This window comes from Thamnophis sirtalis, unplaced genomic scaffold (genome assembly GCF_051295495.1).
Source record: "Thamnophis sirtalis isolate CommonGarterSnake01/CBP01778 unplaced genomic scaffold, rThaSir2_p1.2 scaffold_4, whole genome shotgun sequence".
NCBI lineage: Eukaryota > Metazoa > Chordata > Lepidosauria > Squamata > Natricidae > Thamnophis > Thamnophis sirtalis.
The window spans coordinates 78853713-78879186 of NW_028261384.1; the positions used below are offsets into that span (position 1 = coordinate 78853713).

Consider the following 25474-nt stretch of genomic DNA (forward strand, 5'->3'; position numbering starts at 1 on the left):
GAGCACAATCACATCTCCAGCATTTAGGTTATAAATTCGGATACACAGAAGCCAGTTTTTTAGGATCTAAATGCCATCTGTAAAACATCTTATAAAAGTTTTCTCTCAAATTTTGGGCTTGTGTAAATTTTACATTTCTTACCCAAATCTTTTCCCATGTATCCAAAATTATTGGTTCTTCAAAATTTTGAGCCCATTTTATCATAGTCTTTAACTAGTTCTGTTTCTGAATCCATTTCTATTAATACATTATATAATCTCTTTATATGCATTGGACTTTGATCTCTAATTTGTTTGAGTAAATTATCCTCAACTTGCATAAAGCTGACATTTTGATCTATTTTCCATCTGGCCTGTAACTGCCCATACTGAAACCATGATTGAATTGCCTTTTCTTCTTTTAGTACATTCAAAGGTTTTAACTGTAATACAACTTTTTCTAAGGTAAGAAGCTGTCTGTATGTAATTACATCCTGTTTTTGTACTATATTTATATTTTCTATTGCGTGTCTTATTACATAATTTGTATTGATATTTTTTTCAGACCCGCAGTAGAGCATTCCTTAAAATATGACTTTTAAAGTTCTTATCTACCTTTTTGTTATGTAGCAAATAAGCATGCCATCCTGTTGTGACTCAGCAGTTATGCTGAGAGTTTTTTCAGCATACAAAATTCGGTGTGGTGATTCAGCAGTTCTGCTAAGAGCTTTTTCAGGATCACGATTCATTAGGCAGCTGGGAGTGGTTAGAAGCAAGATTAGAGATAAAAGGACGGAGGCTGCCACGCCCCAGTGGCTGGAGTCAACATACATTCATTTGTTCCTTCGTGTGTTCTGTGTCTGGTACAATATTGCTGGCTGATTACTCGTGATTATGCCTGTTACATTTGGAGAAATGCTTTGATGTTTTCATGTAAAACTGTTCCGTGAAGACTTCGGAGGAAGTTGCATCTTGCTTGTAAGCTTTTGTTTTTGAATTCTTATCGGAGAGTTATTTATGTTATTCCCTGGGCTCGAAGCCAGTTTGAACTGAAAAACTGATAAAAAGTCCTCTTAAGCCTTGTCTGCCTGCGTTTGTTAACGAACCGTCGGGGGGGGGGGGGTCAGAACACCATCCATATACCAAATCATGCCCTTCAATATTGAGTATTCTGTCATCTGTTAAATTAATCCAATCACTAATTACCGATAAAACTACTGCTTCATAATATAGTTTTAAATTGGGTAATTTCAAACCTCCTCTCTCACGCACATCTTTCATTATTTTTAGTTTTATTCTCGGCTTCTTTCCTGCCCATACAAATTTATTAATGCCCTTCTGCCATTCTAGCAAATTCACATCTTTTTTAAGTATTGGTATCATTTGAAAAAGAAATAAAAATTTGGGTAGAATATTCATTTTCACAGCTGCTATTCTTCCCAGTAAAGATAATTGTAATTTCTCCCAATTTTTCATCTCTGTCTGAATGCTATGCCATAGTGGTTCATAATTATACTTATATAGCTTCCCATTTGAAGTTGAGATATAAACTCCTAAATATTTGACCTTTTTAACTATTTCACATCCTGTCATTCCTTCTAATTCTTCCCTTTGTTTAGTGTCCATATTTGTAACTAGCAACTTTGTTTTCCCTAAATTTATTTTAAATCCTGACACTTGGCCATATTGATTAATCATATTCATTAAAACCTTACTAGATTCCTGTGGTTGGGTTAATGTTATAACCAGGTCATCCGCAAAAACACGTACTCTATATTCTTGCTGCCTAATCTTGAATCCCTGTAAATCATCTGAGCCCTGTATTTTATTTAACAATAGTTCCAAAGTTATAATAAACAATAATGGGGACAAGGGACAACCCTGCCTTGTACCTTTTTCAATTTGAAAAGAATCTGTTAAACTTCCATTAACTATGATTTGAGCTGTTTGTTCCTGATATATTGCTTTAATTGACTGTAAAAAGTGCTCTCCTATTTACGTTTTTTGCAATATTTTCAGTAAGAATTGCCAATTCACTCAATCAAAGGCTTTCTCAGCATCTAAAAATATAAGTGCAGCAGGGATTTGGTTATTCTTTCCCAAATATTCCAATGTATTAACAATTAGTTTTACATTACTTCTCATTTGTCTCCCTTGAATAAAATCTGTTTGGTCATTATGAATCAATTGCTGAATAACCAACATTAACCTAGTTTCAATCCCTTCTTGAAAATGGAAAGTACTTGATTGCATTTGAACTGATGATTATTTCTTAGATAAATATCTGATGAAGTTCTAATTATTTCAATGAATATAAAATGCATCTTAGGCATATCATGTATAATGTTTAGCTCTTTAGAGATGATATATAAATATGAGGAATGAAGGAATGAAAATATGGACAATAAATAAATGCCAGAGAGGATTCCTTGGAAAATGGACATGTAAATAGAAGAATGAATGAATGAATACATAAATAGTGAATCTGTTTCTGACAAACTTCCACCTTACTTGTTACAACTGGAGATAGTTGGAAGAACATAGGTTTTTAATTCTTTATATAAGAGGGATACGGGGGACCCCTTGCAGGGTAGGGCTGAAGACTATGCCCAGTTCTTGGCGGACAAAGTTGCTCGGTTTCGGTCGGATTTGGACTCCACCTTTGCAGATCCAGCCGAGGCACGAGTGGACGATTTTGTAGACCATCGCTGGGTTGAGTTTCAGGATGTTACCCCTGGGGACGTGGACAAGGCCATGAGGGCTGTGAGTGCCTCCAACTGTGTACTGGACCCGTGTCCCTCCTGGCTGGTTGCTAACAGCAGGGAGGTGACACGGGGCTGGATCCAAGCGGTTATTACCGCCTCGCTTCGGGAGGGGCACTTCCCCGCCGCACTTAAAACGGCGGTGGTGAGACCCCTCCTGAAGAAACCATCTTTGGATCCAGCCGTACTTAACAATTACCGTCCAGTCTCCAACCTCCCCTTTATTGGGAAGGTTGTTGAGAAGGTGGTGGCCTACCAGCTTCAGCGGTCCTTGGAGGAAGCCGATTACCTTGACCCCTTCCAGTCCGGCTTCAGACCTGGTTACAGCACAGAAACCGCTTTGGTCGCATTGACCGATGATCTCTGGAGAGCCAGGGATGGAGGCCACGCCTCCATCTTGGTTCTTCTTGACCCCTCGGCGGCTTTTGATACCATCGACCATGGTATCCTTCTGCGACGACTGCGGGAGGTGGGGGTGGGAGGCACTGTTTTGCAGTGGTTCTCCTCCTACCTCTCGGACAGGTCGCAGTCGGTGTTGGTTGGGGGACAGAGATCGACCACGAGGCCCCTAACATATGGGGTGCCGCAGGGGTCGGTCCTGTCCCCCGTACTATTTAACATCTACATGAAACCGCTGGGCGAGATCATTCGGAGGCACGGGATAAGATACCTTCAATATGCTGACGATATGCAGCTGTACTTGTCCGCCCCGTGCCAACTCAATGAAGCGGTGGACGTGATGAAGCAGGGACTTGAGGCCGTCAGGGACTGGATGAGGGCTAACAAGCTTGTACTCAACCCGGAAAAGACCGAGTGGCTTTTGTGTTTCCCTCCCAATAATTTGGTTAGTGTTCCATCGCTCAGGCTGGGGGGCCAAATTTTATACCCCTCAGACAGGGTTCGCAACTTGGGAGTCCTCCTGGATCCACAGCTGACCTTTGATTACCACCTGTCGGCTGTGACCAGGGAGGCATTTGCCCAGGTTCGCCTGGTGCACCAGTTGCGACCCTAACTGAATCGGGAGGCTCTCACAACAGTCACTCACGCCCTCGTGACCTCTAGGCTGGAGTACTGCAACGTGCTCTACATGGGGCTGCCCTTGAAGAGCATCCGGCGGCTTCAGCTAGTCCAGAATGCGGCCACGCGAGTGATTGTGAGTGCACCTCGGTTCGCCCACATAACACCTATCCTCCGCGAGCTGCGCTGGCTACCTGTTGATCTCCATGTGCGCTTCAAGGTGCTTCTTACCACCTATAAAGCCCTTCATGGTAGTGGATCTGGGTACTTGGGAGACCGCCTCCTGCCAATTACCTCCTCGAGACCCATTAGATCTCACAGATTAGGCCTCCTCCGAGTGCCATCTGCCAGCCAGTGCCGGCTGGCCACTACGCGGAGGAGAGCCTTTTCAGTAGCAGCTCCGACCCTTTGGAACGATCTCCCTTTGGAACGATCTCCCCGTGGAGATTCGTACCCTCACCACCCTTCAGACCTTCCGCGCAGCCCTCAAGAACTGGCTATCCCGTCAGGCCTGGGGGTAAAGATTTGATTCGCCCCCACTCGAATGCTGAATGAATGTTGTTTATTCTTTTAATTACGTGTTATGTTATATGTTACTGTATGTATCCCCCTCCCATATAAGTTGTTAGCCGCCCTGAGTCCCCTCAGGGAAAAGGGCGGCCTATAAATAAACTTATTCCTATTCCTATATTATTTAAACAAACAAAAACTAGGATTAAAAAGGTTGCTATTATTTGCTTAAGTCAGCTGTTAGGTCCAGGGGTTGATGATCTATCCAGTATCTGGAGTTAGATTTAGACCTATATGGAATGCAGGGAAGGTGGAAAGCATGTGTTTCTCACTGGGCTGTCAGAGAAAGGAAATCAACAAATTAACTATAAATGGACAAATATGTAATATTTTTATAGAGAATGTGGGTTTAGAATGCTCTACATTGTTTTTTCTTCCTGACTTCTAGGAAGAAAAAGTGTGGAGATGCCCATGGTGGTACCAATATCAAAGGGATTCTAAAGGACTTGAGGGATATGATTTTATAGTTTTTCACAAAGATGATACTTTTGATTAGTCATGGTGTAAAAGCAGTGGGGACCTGATATTTATCCAAAGAAAACTTCACATCTAGAAGATCAGTTCTTTCAACACTCTATGAAGGAAATCATGGAATGAACAGGAATCAAATAGGAAACGCTTCAGCACTGATTGAATGGTTTCAGGAAAATAAATCTGAGTAAGTGTAGATAAAAATTGGAGCTTATTGATGTCTATGAAATGTGAACAAAGGAATAAAATTAAGACCCCCTGAACTTTTTACTTGTTAAACAATATATTAAATATATTAAACAATATTTCAGAGAGTTGATTTATTTGATTAACTATGAGTTTTCTTGTTTCTATGAGAAACATAGAGCAAGCAGAAAACACACAGAAGCATATGCTTCTAAAGATATCATTTTGGCTTTCCATAGCAAAATATTTAAGGGATTTTGCAAGTGAAAAACCAGGATGAAGGAAAATGTAGGATAAATTGTGGGAAATGATGTAATTTTGATAAATGGACAATAAACAAATAAAAAACAGGTTTTTTGGGGGGGGCAGGGAGATGTAACCATGGGTGGGATTCAGTCAGTTCGGACCGGTTCAGTCGAATTGGATGCTAATTTTACATCTGGTTTACTGAACCAGTAGTTGGAAGGACAGGCTGCTCTGGCCTCCACTCCCAGGAACCTCTACATGGCCAATTCATCATGCCAGGTAAGTGCAATGTCCACGTGGAGGCTCTGGAAGTTAAAAAATGGGCCTTCCAGAAGTCTGGAAACAGGTCTGTTTCTGGCCTCTGGAGCCTGGGGAGGATTTTTTTGCCCTCCTGGAGGCTCGAGTAAAGCCTCCGTAGCCTGGGGAGGGCAAAAAATGGGCCTCCTTGAAGTTTTGGAAGTTGGGAAACGGGCCTGTTTCCGACCTCCAGAGTGCCTCCAGAGGCTGCGTGGCCATTTTCGTCCTCCCGGAGGCTCAAGGAAAGTCTCCAGAGCCTTGGGAATGTGAAAAATACCCCCACCATGGTGCAGGAGGCTGAGTAGGCCTTGCCCCCCATTGCCCCACCCATCCAGCAACCGGGCAGAGAACCAGTTGCTAAAATATTTCAATCCTAGCCCTGGAAGTAATTGTGTTTGGATCAAATTTATTTATTTAAGTAAAACCCTTGCAAGTCCCAAAATAAAAACTAGCACCACAATGGGGATTATATTACATTAATGTATTGTGGAGATAAATGGACAAATAGTAAAGATTCAATAGCTATTAGCATTTAACCATTATAATTTGATAAAACTTTCAAAGACAATCCTATCCTACTCTATCTCTTTTGACCACAACTTCTGAAATGTACAAAACAGGAGCCATTGGAAAAGTTTAAAAAAACTTAAAACTGAAACTGTATAATGTAAAAATAATATAAATAAAAATATAAAAACGAAAAAAAAATTTCAACTGGCAGCCTAGACTAAATGCACTTAGAGCACTAGCACTTAGATTTACAAGTGCTTAACAGGACTCTCTGAGTGGTTACAAATGTCAGCATATTGTTCCAACAATCTGGGTCCTCATTTTACCAATCTTGGAAGGATGAAAGGCTGAGTTAATCTTGAGCCACTGAGGATCAAACACCTGGCTGTGGGCAGAGTTAGCCTGAAATACTTAATTCAAACCACAGCACCTCACAGCTCTTAAATTTAATGCTTTAATGATAAAGTCCAATTTAATAGAATTATTTTTTTTAAAAAAATTAAAGTTAAAGTAATCCATTAATCAACTTTTTAAAAAAAATATACCTACCAACTATTGGTTTAAAATTTATTCCTGTGTGATAAAAAGATGCATTGCTTTTTTGTTCTTTAAAAATAATATAATGACTTAAGTTTACTGGAAGCTTCAGACCTGTATTTAATGAGTTATTTTGCCCCAAGTACTGCTGAAAGCCAACATGTACATAACTTTGGTGATTTTGAAAATTATGCTATTTCTTTTTTATTACTTATGCAAATTTATATTGATTTACTCAATAATTTTTGTTAAGTGACCAAGGTTCTAATTCATTTCACTATATGTACATATATGGAAATAAACAGTGGGAGATCCCAAGGTTCTGTTTTAAGCCCAGTGACCTTTAATATCTTCATAAAGAAGCTTTAGATGAAGAAATAGAAGGGAAATTCATCAAATTTGCAGATGACACTAAGCTGTAAGGAATAGCCAACAACCCCGAAGATAAGGTCAAGCTACGAAAAAATATTGAAAGACTTAAATATTGGGCCCTATCTGAATAATATTCAACATAAATAAAAATAAAATTTTACACTTAGGCAAGAAAAAAATTGTATAGGTACAGATTAGGTCAGTGATGATGAACCTTTTCGACACCAAGTGCCAAAAATGGAGCGCACATGCACCAAAGAGGAGTTACCCAGGGGACATAATTATTAACTAAATTAAAACCAAAGGAAAAGGAAAGTCTCTTCTTCAACATTTTGAGCATGTTTTCCAATATATATGGGAAGTGATAGTATACTGCATTAGTAAGGCCCTTGGAATATTGTGTCCAGTTCTGATCAAAACAGATGTTGAAATCTAACAAGATTGCAGAGAAGAACAGCAAAGATAATAAGTCTGGAGACTAAATTGTGTGATGAATGGCTAAGATATGTCTAGTCTGATAAAGGTAAGGACTAGAGGTGACATGACCCCATTGAATGGAAGAAAGAATTGATTTAATCTCCAAAGGACTGGGTAGGTAGGACAAGAAACAATGGGCAGAAGCTAGTCAGAGGGATATTCAACCTGGAAATAAGGAGGAATTTCCTGATGGTTAGAAAAGTTAGTGGGATTCAATCAGAAGTTCTCCAGCTGAACAGACATAGCTCTCAAGAGCTTCACATGAATCCTGTCTGACAAACCTATTCCAAGATTCTTTTTGGATCAGAACCCCCCTGTAGGGGGAGGTGAAGAAGGGGCAGTATCTCATCAGACCCAGGGGGAGGCAATAGGTCCCTCGCAGGTCAGAGATTTGCCCTCTAAATTGGAATAGGGGTGGCAGCATGGCAACATGGCTGCACTAGAAGCTGGCTTCCAGCCAAAGCAACTGAACAGCAGCGTGCAGGAGATGAGATGAAAGACCGGTCAGAAGATTCATTTAACCCACAGTCATAAATCAAAACTTGGAAAAGGCAAGAAATCTTGAGAGTACAAATAATATTAATAGACAGATCTGGATTTTGGCAAAAGGAAAGAAAGCAAGGGAAAATGGAGGGTTGAAACACTAGCCCCCCCAAAAAGTTATTTGTTTGAAACAATTCAGACAGAAAGGGAAAAAGCAGAGAAGTGACAAACCCACTCAAATACAAACTCTAAATTTGGTTTTGGATTTGAAATAGAAACCAAACATTCCAAGGGATTTACTTCGTCTGAACTTCTTCCAACTAATATATCTTAAGCAACTCCAATTAATGAGAGATGAAATGCAGCAAAATCAAGAAAAAGGCACTATCTTCTCACTGATAACTGATAATCTAATCTTGATTGTGTGGGACGTTTTAATTAACCAACTGCCATAAATCAGAATTTGGAAAAGCAGGAGGCGAAGAGAAACATATCCGAGTCTGGCTGTTCACAAGTTTGTTTCAATTAATATATTTTGAGCAGCTATAACCAACTGGAGGGGGAAGGTAGCAAAAGAAAAAATAATAACAAAATCAAAAACTGGGAAACTCTGAAGTTTTTCTTCTTCTTTTTTTGCAAAAGATCAAGATGGCTCCAGCTTCTCTTCCATTTTTATATTAATTGAATTAGCTAAATTTAAGGTGGACCAGAACCACAAAATAAGATCTGTATAACTAACTGTAATATTGAAACTGGACATTAAGGAAGAACAAAAGACCAAGATGGTTCCCATCGCTCTTCCCCACAGCAGCTGAACTAGATAAATTTAAGGTGGACCAGAACTCTGAAAGAAGAACTGTATAACTAACTGTAACTTTGGAACTGGACATCATGGAAAGCTGGGAATTTGAAGAACTACATGAAATTTTTACAAAATATGCATACATCATTAAAATCAAGCCTAAATAGAATTCTGAATTCAGAGAAGCAGGTATTTAAAGAAGAAGGGAAGGAAGAAAGGGAGAGAAACAATGAAGGAGTAGAAATGGTGGGAAATAAAAAGCAGACAAAAATCTTCATTGGGCTTGGTAGTGGTATAGGGAAAAATGTAAAGGGTGAGTGTGTCCCAACAAAAGAGAATAAAAAGCAGACAAAAGAGGTTTCAGAGGTTGACAGTGGCATAAGGAAAATTGAAGTAGGAGGTTATGTCCTAACAAAGAGAAATATAAAAGATCCTTTGACGGTGGAGTGGGGAAAATTGAAGAGGGTGGACATGTCAAAACAAAGAAAAGGGAAAAGTCAGAAACAGAGAAGTGGGACAAAAGACTTACTAGGAAAAAATCAGACAACTAGAAATTGTTATATGGGAAAATATAAAGCTAAGATAAGGGGTTTATTCCTAAATATAACAATAAAATGGAGTTGCTAACTGGTTGAATATGATAATGGAAAGATAATTAAATAAAGGTTAAAATATATGGAATATGGACAAATATGAAACTGATATGGGAAGATTGTAAAGCAGAGGTTTGTCATTCACTTTTTACATGATAATGAAACTGAGTTGCTAATTGATTGAATATGACAATTAAGCATGGGTTAAAATATATGAAACATGGACATATATAGAACCTTTAAGATGATAAATGAAGTACCGCTTATTATTCTATATAGTAGATTAAGGGAATTGTATTGAACAGTAAGGATTGCCATTTATAGACAATTAAGGGTAATCTAATCCAAGATATGGAAAAATGGAGAGGGAACATGAAATATACTTAAAATGGGAAACTATTGAGTTTTAAAGGCAGAATCACAAAGTGGGGGCATGTAAGGATGTATAATTATATGAATATAATGATGAAAATAGCTGGGACTTGTAACCAGGTCTACATCTCGGCCAAAAATAGGTTGGGGTGGGTGAGTTTAAAAGCACAATGCCTATATATGTATACTTTTTTGTAATTTTTTTTAAGAAAAGAAGGAAGATATATGTCAAAATTAAATATATATCGAAAAGGAATTATAAACACCATCAACATAAAATGGAGCTCGCTCAGAAGCTGAAATACACCAAGTAAATTAGATGAAGAGTGTGAAATAGAGGAGAGAGGTAAGGGAAGAAGAGAGGAATAGGAGAGAGGGTGGGGGAAGAGGAGGAGAGAAAGGAGAAGTGGAAAGGGGATAGATGATATGGAGAGAGGAAGGGGAAGTAGAGAAGAGAAGAATGACAGAGGGAAGAAAGGAGATAGGGAGGGGGAGGAGAGAGAGAGAGAAAAAAGTGATGGATAAGGTGCAAATATGGTGAGTGGAGAGCAGAAGAGCCAATAATTGTTTTTGGGAGTTGGTGAATTGATGTAAACATTTAATAATACAATATGATGTTGGCTATGTAATAGTATACATGTGATTATATGTTATGAAAATGGAAAAATAAAAAAAATGTAAAAAAAAGAACAGTTAATGAAACAGCTTGCCTCCACGATTTATAGATCTGGAGGTTTTCAAGAAAAGTTTGACAACTATTTGTCTGGGAGAGTATAAAGACTCCTGTTTCAGGAAAGGGATGAACTTGAAGACCTCCAAGGTCCCTTCCTGCCGTATAATTCTGTGATTCAAAGAAATAAAAAAATACATACATATTTATCTTTTTCCCCTATATAATTCAATTTTGAATATGAAATATAAAGATACATATAAAAGTCTGTGACCAGATTTGAAAGCTATATGGGAAAATATTCCTTTGATACCTACCTATAAGAGATGCATCTTTTAAGGAAATATTTATGGTAATTAATAAGTAAATATATAGATGATTATTTTGCCTTTTCCTTGTTTTTGCTTTTGATTTGATGAATCAGTAATGTTGAATTCAGGAGTCACTTAATAATTAATAATATTAAAGTAATGGATGAGAATACACAGAACATTTTGATCACCTTGTTCTTTAATTATAGAAAATAGATATGTTCCATAAGTTAGCCCATTTGAAGTATTTTGATTAGAAAATTGTTCCTCTGTGATGCACTATTTCACTTAGTTGAGGGGAGTTTTAGTACTTTATAGAATGAAATTGAATGAAAATAATGGTTTATGTAGTCTTTTTGCAGAGTCATTGCTCCAAGCATTTTCTGAATTTGGTGGTGATGTAGACTTTCATTTTTTTTTCTATTGTGGTCACTGTCACTGCAAAGGAGAAGGTCTGTAATCCAGTGATATAGCATATGCTGTGCTCTCATATTCAGTAGCCAGCATTTACCGTATTTTTCAGAGTATAAGATGCACTGGAGTATAGGAGGCACCAAGGTTTTGAAGAGAAATTTTTTAAAAAGGTAGGTAGATAGAGGGAGAGAGGGAGAGAAAGAGAGAGAAATACAGTAGGTATGTAGGGAGGGAGAGAATGTGTAGGTAGGTAGGTAGGTAGATAGGTAGGTATGTAGGTAGCGGGATAGAGAGAAAGAAATAGAAAGAGAGAGAGAGAAAAAGAGAAATACAGTAGGGAGGGAGGGAGGGAGGGAGGGAGGGAGGGAGAGTAGATAGGTAGATTTTTCCAGGTGTATTCGTGTGCTGGAGAAGGAAATCGCTGCAGCACCTAAGACTTTGTTCCTGCTGGCACTTGATCAATGTAATTCTCATCAATCAGTTAAAGAGCTTTCCAAAAGGAAAAAAAAAGTTTTTGCACTCTGCAAACCTCTCAAAAACGGCCCATTCCCCCCCCCAAAAGAAATGAATAGCCATGGGAGGGGCTTGCAGACTGCTCCTGGGTGTGTGTGTGTGGCAAAAACGAGCAAAAAGCGGTCCGTTTTTCACAAAAATGGGCCCAGTTTTTGTAAAAAAAAATGCACACATAGCCTTATGGAAGCTTATAGAGTGCTGCTGGGGGTTGTGGGGGGGAATGGCCCATTTTTTGCTCATTTCTGCCCTCCCCAGCCTCCAGGAGCTCTCTGAAAGGGTATGCACGGCCATTTTGGTGAAGGGCCGGGGCTTCAGAAGGTAAAAAATGCTGTATTTGATTTATAAGACGCACCCAGATTTTCAGCCTCTTTTTTTGAGGAAAAAAGGTGTGTCTTATACTCCGAAAAGTACGGTACATTTGAAAGAATGTGTGGATCTAGAAAACCTTTGACTCCTGCCTGTTGGAAAACCTAATGACTGAACAAATGTTGAGAATAACAAACAATGTTTAAATATCAAAATAATGAAATAAAATTAGCAGGATTTTAGATAAAATTACAGTGGCATGGTGATGTATATAATATTATAATATATCTTTTTTGTCCCTTCTCTTTTTTATCTTTTCTTTACAGCTTATGGCCAATGCTATCCTTTTTGTCAGTGTAAACTTATATGGGGTCTTTGTAAGGATATTAACAGAGAGGGCACAAAGAAAGGCCTTCCTTCAGGCCAGGAACTGCATAGAGGACAGACTGAAGCTGGAGGATGAAAATGAAAAACAGGTCAGTTAAAATATGGTTTTGTTTTTTATCTTGTTCAACATCACAGTTGAATAAGAGTCTGATCTTTATAGAAACTTAGCCATAAAGTTATAACTTTATACAGTAACTTGTTGTCTTGCTTTTTATTTGTTTTCAACAATGAAAACACAACAGGCATTATTTTTTTATATTTAACTTAATCTGTCTCTATATATATAAAAGCCAAAAAGCACTCACTCATCACAAAATCTCCAGAACCATAAAGCCTACAAATTTGAAATTTGGCATGTATGTTCCTCTTGGCTTCTAAGTGCTCAATAAGAAAGGATTTTTCAAAATGTCCATCAGATCATTAGTATTTTTTATACAGTAATTAACACGCTTCTGTGCTAAGGAGTTCTATCCCCATCCCCACCTGAAAATAAATCTGTTCCAATTGCCAGTTGCCTTATATTAGCATGTTCTGATACTAAGGGGTTAGACATTCTACTCCCCCTCCCTACCTGAAAATAACTCTGTTCCAACTGCCAGTTGCCTCATATTCTGTTACCTCAGTTCAAACTGACAGACGTTGTACTCCTTCACTCAGGAGTAGTCTGGGGCTTCTTACAATACTAAATGTTGACACCTCACCAAAATGTCTAAGCCTTCCACCTATGGAACTGCTTTCAGACTCAAGGTGGCTGGAACGATATGTGTTTCAATCACCACTGAGCCAACAGATTGAACTGGAATGAATCGGATTTCTCCTGCATTGCCCAATCACATAGTTTCATCGCGAAGCACGGGTATCCAGCTAGTTTTAAATAAAGTAAAAAACCCACAGAATTGTTATTAATAAGGTAACATTTTTATACATAATATAGTTATTTTAATTTGCAAAGTAGATTCCATAATCACATCTTATCTAAGAAGTATTAATATGAATAGAAGAAATAATTCAATAAACAAAACTACACTGTTGGGCTAAAACCTATTTTTAAATTTACAGAGTTTTCCATAATAAAACGTTAAACAGATATTATGTATAACATGTTTTACACTAGTCTTAAAGCAATTCAGTTGCATCAAGTTAATTGAAGTAAAATTATAAAGGAGGCAGTATAAGAATGGAATTAAAGCTTGGCTATGGAGTTCACATCATATTTCATATAAAATATACCATAACTCCACCAAATTGTATTTATTACAGTGTTGGGTTTCTTACTATTTTTATATTGGTGTGTCATCTGGAACAGCATACAAGCTAATAAATAAATGTTTGACAATAATCATATACTCTTTATTGTTTCATTACACAAATTATTTAACAAAGGACATTTACAAACCACTCCTAATTGGAAAGAAGTAGCCAGTGGTAGATACTTACCATTCTACAACTAACTAAAGTATGAAGAAATCATTCTTAAAGGATTTTCTTCTTTCTGAAACCCTCCCATTCTTATAAATAAAAGTGAGATAAATGTTTTCCCAAAGAGTACAATTGAGGGATTCAATCCTCTATCTATTAGAATCAAAGCTATTCCTGACTCACTTCTTTCCTGCCCTTGGAATGTTATATTAAAAATCTATCTTAAGCTTTCCTTGAGCTGAAAGGCCACCTTAGCAGACATTCAAACACAGGTCAAAACTGAATGTGATCAGATGTAAAACTAAGATTCTTGATATCATTTGTTATGGCAAATTGTGGAGTTTTATTCTGAAAGCTAAAAATGAATTGAAAATGAAGCATTTTTTTATGATGGAGAGTTGCATTTTGATATCCAGGCAATCTTGGACCTTACTTGTAAGTACCATAAACAGAAGGAACTTTGAAATCCTTTGAAAAGCTTTTTAATGCCTTTTTTGTTGTTTTGCTATAGATTAAACTGTTTGCTGCTGTCTGCAGCATTTAAGCACCATTGCTATAGATCAGTGATGGCGAACCTTTTTTGGCTTGTGTGCCAAAAGCGAGGGGAGTAGAAGGGGGTAGTGCACGGGCGTAATAATGCAATGTGCATGACCCCAGTGTGGATGCACGCATGACCAGCGCCCCCCCCCCCATTTTTGGCATGCTTTTTTTGCCCTCCCCAGGCTCCAGAGACTTTATAGTAGCCTGGGGAGGGCAAAAACAGCCTCCCCCGTCCTTCAGCTTTCCTGAAGCCTCCAGAGCACATAAACTGGCCCTACGGGCAAACTGGAAGTTCAGGAATGGACTTCTGGTTTGTCAGTAGGGGTGGTTTTAGCCCTCGGAGCCTTCATGGGACTTCTGGAGGCTTCCCTGAAGGCCCTGGAGGGCAAAAAATGACCCTATGAGCAAACTGAAAGCCATGAAAAAAAGCCCTATGGACAAACCAGAAATGATGCCTCGCGTGCCCTGACAAATGGCTCCACGTGCCACCTATGGTACGCATGCCATAGGTTCGCCATCCCAGTTATAGGTGGTTAAATAACATTATTGCAGCTACAAATTAATTCCTGATTAGATTAATAAGAACCAAGATAATTTCATCTGCCTGACTCTGTATGGCTGAATCACTTTTTTTCCAACTGTTTTTTCTATCTGCCTTTTAGTTCAGCTACAAGCTTTATTCCAAATCACAAGCAATGACACCAAGCAGATATTGTAGATGTAGAGGATATTGCTGAAAACAGTCTTAATGTGGTGTATCATCTATGTCCCATGGATAAGATTTACTTTATATATTGTTCAGCACAATTAGCGCACAATTAATTTGTCAGTTTTCATAGTTTGTCCCTAGTAGAATCGCCTCAAGATGGTGGTGCTGATGGCAGCCTCAGTGAAATGCTCTCTTGTAGTTTTGATGTTTTTTTTTATTATTTTTTGTGACTCTCTAAGAATTTCATATTCTAGAATTGAATTTTTGTATATCAAAGAATGGTCTTTACATAACAAACAGCTTTCTGGGACTGTTCCTTCCTTCTTTTCAAATGTGGTGGAAATTCTGACTGAGAGAAGGGCAGTTATCTTTTCTGGCCCAGCAGAAACGAAGAAGCAGAAAAAGAAACAAAAGGAGGAGTAAGAGAGGCAAGAGGGGAGGGAGATTACAAAGGCTCAGGAAGTGTTGGGTCAGCAAATATCCCCTCACCTCTCTGCACTTAACTAATCTTCGCTCAGAGTAGTAAATAAGATAGATGGACTGCTACTCTTAAATAGAAACAATACAGACTTTTCTAATTTGGCAGCTCTCTGCTTCATTGAAATGTGGCTGAACAACTCAATTAATGATAACTGCCTACAAATCCCAGGATTTCAGATTCAAAGATCAGGTAGAACTTTACTGAAGAAATTTGTGATGAGACATTATCAATTTTAAATCATTTTATTGTCTATAAGAGTGTTTCTCATTTATTCTGGCTGCTACATTATATCCCAAATTTGCATAAACAATGCATTACAAACTCTATCTAAGCAGATTCTGTGAGATGAAGAAAGATACCCAGACTCCTTTCTCATTGTGTTAGATGATTTCAACAGTGCTAACCTAAGCTAAGAGTTGCCACATTCAGCATGTCAACTGAGCCAATAATATTTTTGTCCACTGTGACACAACATTAAAAGATCAGTCTTTACCATAAGCAGCTGGTAAAGCAGCTGATCACTGATTCACCTTGTACCTACTTATAGACAAAGGCTTAAAACCATAAAACCAACAATTAAATCAGTGAAGCCTTGGACTGAGGAGCCAAAGTTAAAGCTATAGGCTTGCCTTAACTGCACAGACTGAAACATTTTTGAAGCTACCTTTGCAGGTTTGGATGAACTCACAGATACTGTGATATCATATGTCAATTTTTGTGAAAACTTACGTGTGCCAACCAGAAAACTATGAATACGCAGTAACATACAGTAATATACAGTAACAACAAACCTTGGTTCATAGCTAAATTCAAACATTTATACCAAAGAGGAAGCCCACAGGAAAGGAGCTAGAATGCTGTACACTCAGGCCAGGAATGTATTAACAAGGGAGAACAGAGCAGCAAAAAAAAGCTACTCTGAAAAGCTGAGGAATCATGTCTGAACAAATGAGCCAGCAAATGTGTGCAAAACCTTTAAAAATATCACTGTCTATAGCAAACCTCCTTCTCATGCTGAAGGGAATCAACTGTGTTTTACTGTGGATTTGACAGAAAACCACTATCAACTATTGCCACCATCTCCATCTCAAATACAGTAACAATAGCCAAGTCTCCTACACCCAACACTATCCCTCTGGGACCCGCACCCTTGATGATCACAGAAAAAGATGTGTGAAGTCTATTTCATAGACATAAGCCTGAAAAATCAGGTACAAACAAGGCAACTCCTTGCTTAAAATTTTTGTTGACAGTTGGCTCCCATATTCACCGGTACCTTTAATAAATCTCTTAGATATATGCTATGTTCCTTCTTGCTTCAAATTCTCTACTATAATCCCAGTGCCTAAGAAGCCCTCCATCAAGGAGCTGAAGAACTACAGACTAGTTACTCTGACATGTGTAAGTTTGAAAACCTTTGAAAGGCTATTGCTGGCGCACCTGAAAACCACCATGGACCCACTATAAGACCCATTGAAATTTGCCTACCAAGCAAATAGATTGGCCAATGATGTTGTTAATATGGCACTGTACTACTTCTTATAACATCTTGAATATTCAAGGACCTATGCAAGGGTATCTCCATTACTCTTTTATTTTTCTATTGCCAATGACTGCATTTCAAAGGAAACCTCTGTTAAAGTACTGAAGTTTGTAGATAATACAACAGTGATTGGTCTCATTAGAGATGAACACAAATCTGCAGACAGGAAGTTGAACAATTAGCCCTGTGGTGCAATCAGAGCAATCTTGAACTGCACACTCAAAATTGTAGAGATTATAGTAGATATTAGGAAAAGCTTTCCAATTCCATCTCTTACAATACTAGACAACACAGTATCAGCAGCAGAGAGCTTGAAGTTTCTAGGTTCTATAATATCTCAGGACTTAAAATGGATACCTAACATAAAAAACATCATCAAAAGCGGAGTTGACCGGAAGTTCTCCAGCTGGAGAGACGTGGGGGATGTGAGCTCTGTAGAGTATCACATGAACCCTGTCTGACAAACCAATACTGAGATATTTTTAGATCAGAAGCCCCCTTGAAGGGGTGCGAAGAAGGGGCAGCATCTCATATTTAAGGCAGAAGCATCTTTTTTCAAAGTGGGCATCAAGGAGTGAAACGTTTGGACAGTAGCTTGTAAATTGCTTGGTCAGAGGAGTTTCTTACAAATCATCTTTGAAGAGTATATGACCCTTCAAGAGAGTGTATAAGTGCATAACATAATGCCTTTGATTCATTAGATATATTTTGTAAAAATTATTTCCTCATGCACAATTTGTGACATACATAAAAAAACTAAAAGATACATCGTTACTAAACTTTCACAGAGAAAGGTGGCAGACCAGAGACATTTATGGCTACGAAAACCTTTGCACAATTTTGTGTTATGTGCCAGTTGTTTCCTTTCCTGGATCAGAATCCCTATACTCAGTCACTCAAGCCCTGGTCATTTGATGCATTTGGACTACTACAATGTGCTTTACATGGGACTTCCCTTGAAGAGTATCCAGAAGCTTCAGATGGTACAGAATGCAGCTGGACATGCAATTCTTGGGGCGCAAAGTTATATCACTTTGCAAGCTGCATTGGTTGCCATTTTGCTTCATAGTCCAATCTGAGGAACTGGCTCGCCCCAATGGGAGCAGTCCACTCCCTCCTTGCACCAGCAGAAGGGCATGCTGCGGACACTATTGACCAAAGAATTTTAATGAATGGGGTCCAGAAGAAGAGCCCTTTCTGCCGTAGCTCCTGCCCTCTGGAATATCATGCCAAATGAGATCTGTGCCTACTCTTTGGGCCTTCTGAAAGGACTTGAAGATCTGGCTGTGTTAACTGACTTTGAGCCCCTATTTGGGTGTGGCATTTTGGAGGTAGCTAATGGATTAGATAACATTCCACCTCCTCTCTGTGCACACTTTTCTTCCTCCTTTTTCATCCTGGTCAATTTTTAATTGAATTTTAAATTCAGGATCTATATTGTTTTAATGTTTTATATTGCATTTTAATTGAATGATTGTAAGCCATTTAGAATCACCTCAGATAAGATGGGCTGTATTTAAGTTTAATAATAAATAAATACCAGGATGCATATAAAAACAGGAAAACAATCATTAACATTCTAATTCCGATTTGTTTTAGATTTGTTACTTATCCCTTCTTGAACTAGTGTCTAAAGCACTAGTCCCCAACCTTTTGGCCACCAGGGACCAGTTATGTGGAGAAAGGTTTTTCCATGAACCGGAGGGGACATGGTTTTGCATGCTGCCTGCATCCTGCAGATGGGGCTTCACTTGTTTGTGAAGATTAGTTGCTGACATGCTGTGGACCGGTGCCGGTCCACAGAGTTGGGAGTTGAGGACCCCTTGTCTAAAGAATCTTTTTCCCCTGCTTCAGTTTGTTTCAACTTCCCTTTTTCCTGGAAATTTCAAATCTTAAACTGATGCTTGAGGGTTCATATAAATCTCTCTTGTCTTAAACTCGGTACATTAATTTCCAATTTGGTTCTAAAAGAACACAAATATCTGCATCTTCCAGATAAAGAGAGTTGCTGAGTTAGATCCTGTGTATATGACATAGAATATTTCTTGTGAAAATGTATTTTGTGGAAGCTTATTCACATCTGGCAATCTGGGAAGCCTGGTGACATTCACAGTGATCCAAAGCTTTTGAGATTCAATAAAGAATCTCATGAGAATATTTTAATATAGTTATGTTTTAAAAATCAATTTTAATAGTAAAGGGTGATAATTGGATAATGAATGGGGAACCCCATAAAGCTTTCGCATCCCCTTGACCCCAGGATTCCCTAAACACATTCCTATTTTGACCCAGTTAAAACACAGCATAATACGCAATCCCAGCCATCAGGAAATACTTATGAAAGCATATGCCTTTTAATAAAATGTGTAAGATTAATACAATTTTCCTTCGGTATCTAGATATAAAATATAGGTCAACTACAGATCATCCTTAGTGAGAAATTTGGGTAGCTTTCAGTTTCTCACTCAGTTCTTTCAGGACAACACTATCTCCTCCATCTTCTTGATTATGGGAACAATTTATTTTGAATGTGAAATGTACCATTACATTGAAAAAATAAATATGTTTAAAATAATTCCCCCCCAACCCTCCATCTCTTTCCTGACTCAATTCTGAAACAGAAACAAGCTGTACATATTTTAAAAGCACAAACTGATGTGTGTCTGTGAACACTGGTAATTGGCTCAATGCAGTATATGTAAGACTATTAGTAGGCTGTGTGAAGTATCTGAACAAGGTCCTGGGAAGAAATCAAAGCAAACTATTTATACAGTTTGTACAGGTACAAGCATGTGAAGACAGTTAGAAACATTTTTCAAAGAGAGTCTTAACAAAAGACACTTTAGATAATTAAATGATTGGAAGAAAGGTGTTTAATTTGTGTGTCTAAATGCTTTGCATAGCCCTATTTCAAACATATTTTTCTCCTGTGCACTGCTTGGAGACTCCAAGCATGTGTTAAATTCTGCCTTTCTGCCAAAGGACTGAATTGGAATTTCTTTGGCCATGCCTCTGGTTCCTTGCTAGCTTCAGTTTTTTCAACTCAGTCTAACCCATAGGATTTATCCAAAGAAGTTCCAGCAGTTCTTGAACAGATTAGCTTGCACTCTCTTTTTGCATTTTTCCCTTTTCCCCCCTTTTTCCTTGAACTTCCTCTGTTTGTTTTTCCTGTTGTATTTTTTTTCGAGACAGGTTGCGAGTTCCCTCGGTTATTTATTTCCCTTTTTTCTCCCTTACCAGTGCCACAACGTTCTGGGCTCGCTCAGAAGCCGGGGTGGTCAGCTGGAACAGCCAGTTCAGCAGCGTTGAGTAGCAGTTGCACTGTGGGTGCTCCCGCAGCTCCCTCGTTGAAGGCGACAGAGGTTGAATCAACTCCTCTGTCGAGTGGCTGGGTGGCCATTTTGGGTGCCTTTTTCTCTTGCCGCTCCAACGCCTTGCTGACTTGCCTGCCCTGCAGCAGATTGCTGCCAGTGACATCTGGCATAGCCAGTGGGTTTTTGATCACTCCAGCTCTTGCTCTGTGGCTTCGGAGTGCTTGGCCTTCTCTGGTCATCCTCCAAGATTGGAGATCTGCCTTGGTGCTGGGAGCCACTTCCAGTTAGTGTCAAATCCAATGTTTAGCCTCATAGCAGCTAGGACATTCTGAGCACCTACCAACCACACTTGCAACCTGAGGGTGAGTGCAGCCTGCCTCAGCGCTTCCTTGTGTCCACTGGGAGCTGCCCCTGTCCAGCATTTTTCAAGGAGCCACTTCTATCCAGCCATGGCTTCCAGAGGATTTAGGGAGGAAGAGGAGGACCATCTACAAGGAGATATTATCCCAGGCAGGCTGGCAAGAAGGCTAGTGAGGCCTTAAGAGGAGTCAAGCCTCAACATCAGGGCAAGAAACAGGCCAAGGGGTTGAATAGAGTAGCAGTTAGGCATCAAAAAGCACTTTGCCAAGGTCCATCATCAGACCAGGGCTACTAACCAGCAATCTTCCCCACCGGGGTCCACTGGCAGGCAGGCTTCTGCTTGCATAGACCATCCTATCTTGGATAGCAAGGAGGAACAACAGGAACTATCCCCTTGAGGGAATCCTGGCTCACCCAGACGTTCCCTTAGTGAGGCTGTGGAGTTGTTCGCCTGCTTCCCAGTAGTATTGGAGGAGCAATTGGCCTTACTCTTGCCAGTGATTCCAGAACCTCCCATTGCTCTAGCTGTAGAACTACCTTGCCCAGCAGAGGATCAAGGACATTTGCTTTCCACAGAGATGATGGAAATCATAGCTAGGGCCATTTCCCACACCAATACTGAGCCCTGCCGTTCAGTCTGTCATTGGCCCTCAGGACCTTCACCAAATTAGTGTCGGTGATAGCAGCCTTCCTCGGATTGCATTCCATCAGACTCCAATGCTATCTGGATTATATTCTAATCCAGTTGTCTTCCAGCAGCAAACAACATGCAATCTCCACATTACAATGCACACCCTGCAGTCTCATGTGTTTTCCATCAACATAGAGAAAAACCACCTGACTCCCATCACCAGGTTGCTCCACCTGGGAGCTGTGATAGAAATGTTGTCTTTCAAGTATTCCTTTCTCAGGACTGCATCAACAGCATCACATTGCTGGTTCAACAGGTCTGTTCTTCTCATAAGATGAGGATCATCCTCCTTTCCCAGTTGCTTGGGAAGATGATCTTGTGCCTGGCAATTGTTCCATGGATGCAATTGCACGCAAGAGAACTCCAATGGTTCCTTCTTCCAATACAGAGGGCCAAGGCCAGCAACTCCCATGCCACAGTTCAGGTTCCTCAGCAGGTCCTCGGAGCCTTACGTTGGTGGATATCTCTGTCCATGACAAAGGGCAATCTCTCCAAGGAGTCCGACCAACTGATCATCACATCGGATGCCAGCCTGTTCGAATGGGGTGCACACTTACACAACCAAGTAGCATAGGACAAGTGGTCCCCACAAGAACTGTCCCACAGCATCAACTGTTTGGCGCTCAAAGCAGTTCGCCTGATTCTTCAATGCTTCAGGATGGAAATTTGCCACTAACATATCCTAATTTTGACAGACAATGTAGCAACCAAGGTGCATATCAATCAGCAGGACGGCACCCAATCCAGGTCCCTCATGGCGGAGGTCCTGGACAGGTGGGCAGAACATCACATCAGTTCCATCAAAGCAGAGCACATTTCCAGGATCGACAATGACTGGGTGGATTGGTTAGGCAGGGCCACCATTGATCAGTCAAAGTGGTGCCTGCACCCCAATCTATTTCATAAACTCTTGCTGAGGTTTGGCCATCCAGTGGTCAACCTCTTTGCCAGCCCAGAGAACATACACCTTCCACGGTTCTTTTCCAGATTCCAGACCCCTAAGGCGGAAGGTGTCAATGCCCTCCGTTGCCCTTAGCCCCCCTGGCTTCTATATGCATTTCCACCATTGCCTCTCAGATCCAGGGTGATCCAGAGAATCCTGATAGAATGGGCAGAGGTGGTTCTGGTAGCCTTGGTCCTGGTTTGCTGACCTTGCAGCGTCTCCATCGCCAAACCCGGGATAATTCCTCAGGACCATCTCTCTCTCAGCCAGGGGATCTTCCTCCATCTGGAGCCTCAGGAGCTCCAGTTGACTGTCTGGCACTTGAGAGGGACCTCCTGAGATGGGACAACTTTTCCACCAAAGTTATCCAAACCATTCAAGCCTTGAGATGAGAGTCTATTATCAGAATCTATGATGCGACTTGGTCAGCCTTTTCCAAGAGCTGCTCCAGCAAAGACATTGACTCCCTGTCTGCATCAATTCCACAGGTTCTGGACTTTTTGCAGGACGGCTTAGACAGAGATCTGTCTCCCAACACCATCCAGAGCCAGGTGGATGCGCTAGCTACGATTCTCACAAGTGATTCCAATTACTCTTTCAGTCAGCATCCCAAGGTGCATAGCTTTTTGAAAGGGGCCACCAACCTAACCCCCGGTTATCCATTGTTTTCCGTCATCGGCCAGGAGGATTTCAGAGTTGGCCGCTCTATCAGTCAGGGAGGACTTATGCATTATGCAACTGACAGAATCATTCTCTGCCTGGGCCATTCATTTATTCCTAAAATCAACTCCTGGTTCCACAGGGCCCAGGATGTCATCTTACTGGACTTTTGTTCAAAAGCACGACATCCCAGGGAACAGTGTTGGCACACTCTAGATGTCTGAATGGAAATACATTAAGTGGACCACTTCCTTTAGGAGGTCTGAAGCACTTTTCATCTCCTTCCAACCGGCTTCTATGGGTCACAAAGTCACCCATTTGACCATTGGACGCTGGCTCAGAGCTTGTATCGCCTTAGCCTACAAACATCAGGTCAAACCTTTGCTGGGTTGCATAACGGCGCACTCCACTAGGAGTGCGGCTATCACGGCAGCCTAGGTGATACAAGCTTCAATTGAGGAAATTTGCAGAGCGGCCACCTGGGCATCTTCTTCACCTTTTGTCAGAAATTACAAATTGGACAAATTTGCATCTGCATAACCTTCCTTTGGGTGACCGATCCTACAATAGGTTCATTCCACTGCAGAGACCCCCAACGCGACTGTTTCTCGCCCTAGTGACATTTAGCTTGGGTATATCCCATGCTTGGACTCTCCAAGCAGCACACAGGAGAAGTAACTTTGGCTTACCTGAATGGTCCTTCTCTGCGCGCTGTGGGAGAGTCCAACCCTACCCTGGGATCTCCTACCTGTCTTGGAGCATATTTCCAGAATGACAGAGGTGAAATTGGATTATATCTGCAGTAGGTCCACGTCTTTATTAAAAAAACTGAAGCTAGCAAGGAACCAGAGGCATGGCCAAAGAAATTTAAATTCAGTCCTTGGGCAGAAAGGCAGAATTTAACCAATGCTTGAATTCTCCTGCAGTGCCCAGAGAAGGACTGTTCAGGTAAACCAATGTTTCTTTTCAAGGATATCTTCAGAATTATCACATACTTGGTAACCACAAGAAGAAACCTAGAGAATAAGATGAAAATAGTATTAGGGGAAGTTATGGAAGGGAGAAGAAGGAAGAAAGTTCTATTGTATTTTATTACAATTTTTGCAATCAATGAATAGTTTTGCTAAAATTTAACCCCAAAGTTTTAATATGGGTTATTTTCAGGATAATGGTTAGCCTGAGTGAAAAGGAGACAAGATGAAGGGGGGGGGGATAACTAAAATTAATTAGGAAGTTGCTGCTTCAGTAGGGTATGTCATTTAATGGGGTGAAATTATTTTTTGCAATTCTTTCAGTGAGAGGTTCTAAAAATATGTGTTTTTAGACCAAGAATTCAAATCTGCTGGGTTTTTTTGCAATTGCACAATGTTTAGCTTGTATGGTAAATCCATGTCTGATCATGTACCCCAGAAAAGTAACCCAAACACTATTTACTTTATCTTCTCAAAATTACACCATGCTACAAAAATTAAAGATTTTTTTATGCATAAATGTTATCTAGCTAAGCAAAAAAGCAATCCATGCAATCGTAAACTAACATCAGAAAGCAATTATCTGAGTTACAAAAATGTTTAAGTGAGTTTCATCAAGTTTTCTTTTGTTTTTTTTAAACTTTTAATTTGTTTATGCAAACTTCACATCTTTGCAACACATTACACTTCTTTTACATATCTGTTTTGATTCTTGTATGTATGTATGTATGTATGTGTGTATGTATGTATGTATGTATGTGTATATATATGTATGTATGTATGTGTATATATATGTATGTATGTATGTGTATGTATATATATATATATATATATATATATATATATATATATATATATATATATATATATATATATATATATATGCGTGCGTGCGTGCGTGCATGCATGCATGCATGCATTTATATAATTTCATACATCTTTTTTGTTCATTATATATATAGCATTCTATATATTCTATGTATAACAACCTTTATTACTTTTGAGTCATTTTGCATTCATTTCCTATTATTTATTTGTTACAGTCTATTTTGTATTTCTATCTTTTAATCCTTTTCCAGTTTTGCAATTGTTTTTTAATTTGTTGATTTGTTGAGCCGAGGTGGTACAATGGTTAGAGTGCAGCACTGCAGGCTACTTCAGCTGACTGCAGTTCGGCTGTTCAAATCTCACCGGCTCAGGGTTGACTCAGCCTTCCATCCTTCTGAGGTGGGTAAAATGAGGACCCGGATTGTTGTTGGGGGCAATATGCTGACTCTGTAAACCGCTTAGAGAGGGCTGAAAACCCTATGAGGCGGTATATAAGTCTAACTGCTATTGCTATTGCTATTGCTTTCTTTCTTTTTTGCTTTCCTGCCCCCACTTTCCTCTAGCCAATTATACCATAAATCCCATACGGATTCAGATTCTTCTTTCTCTTTTAATTCTTTCGTGAGCCTATCCATCTCTGCACATTCGAGTATTTTTTAATTACATTTTCTTCTGTTGGTATGTAATTGTTTCCCAGTTTTGTGCGAATGTAATTCTCGCTGCTGTGATTATGTGTAGAA

At 39.6% G+C, this 25474-nt stretch overlaps 1 protein-coding gene across 1 annotated transcript in view; it reads left to right on the forward strand.

Annotated features, from left to right (window-relative positions):
• Positions 1 to 25474, forward strand: part of ADCY1 (adenylate cyclase 1) — a 261866-nt gene that overhangs the window by 61596 nt on the left and 174796 nt on the right. Inside the window, exon 2 of the mRNA XM_014060098.2 lies at positions 12215 to 12364. Coding sequence (XP_013915573.1) covers positions 12215 to 12364 — 150 coding nt within the window. The remainder of the gene's footprint in view (positions 1 to 12214; positions 12365 to 25474) is intronic.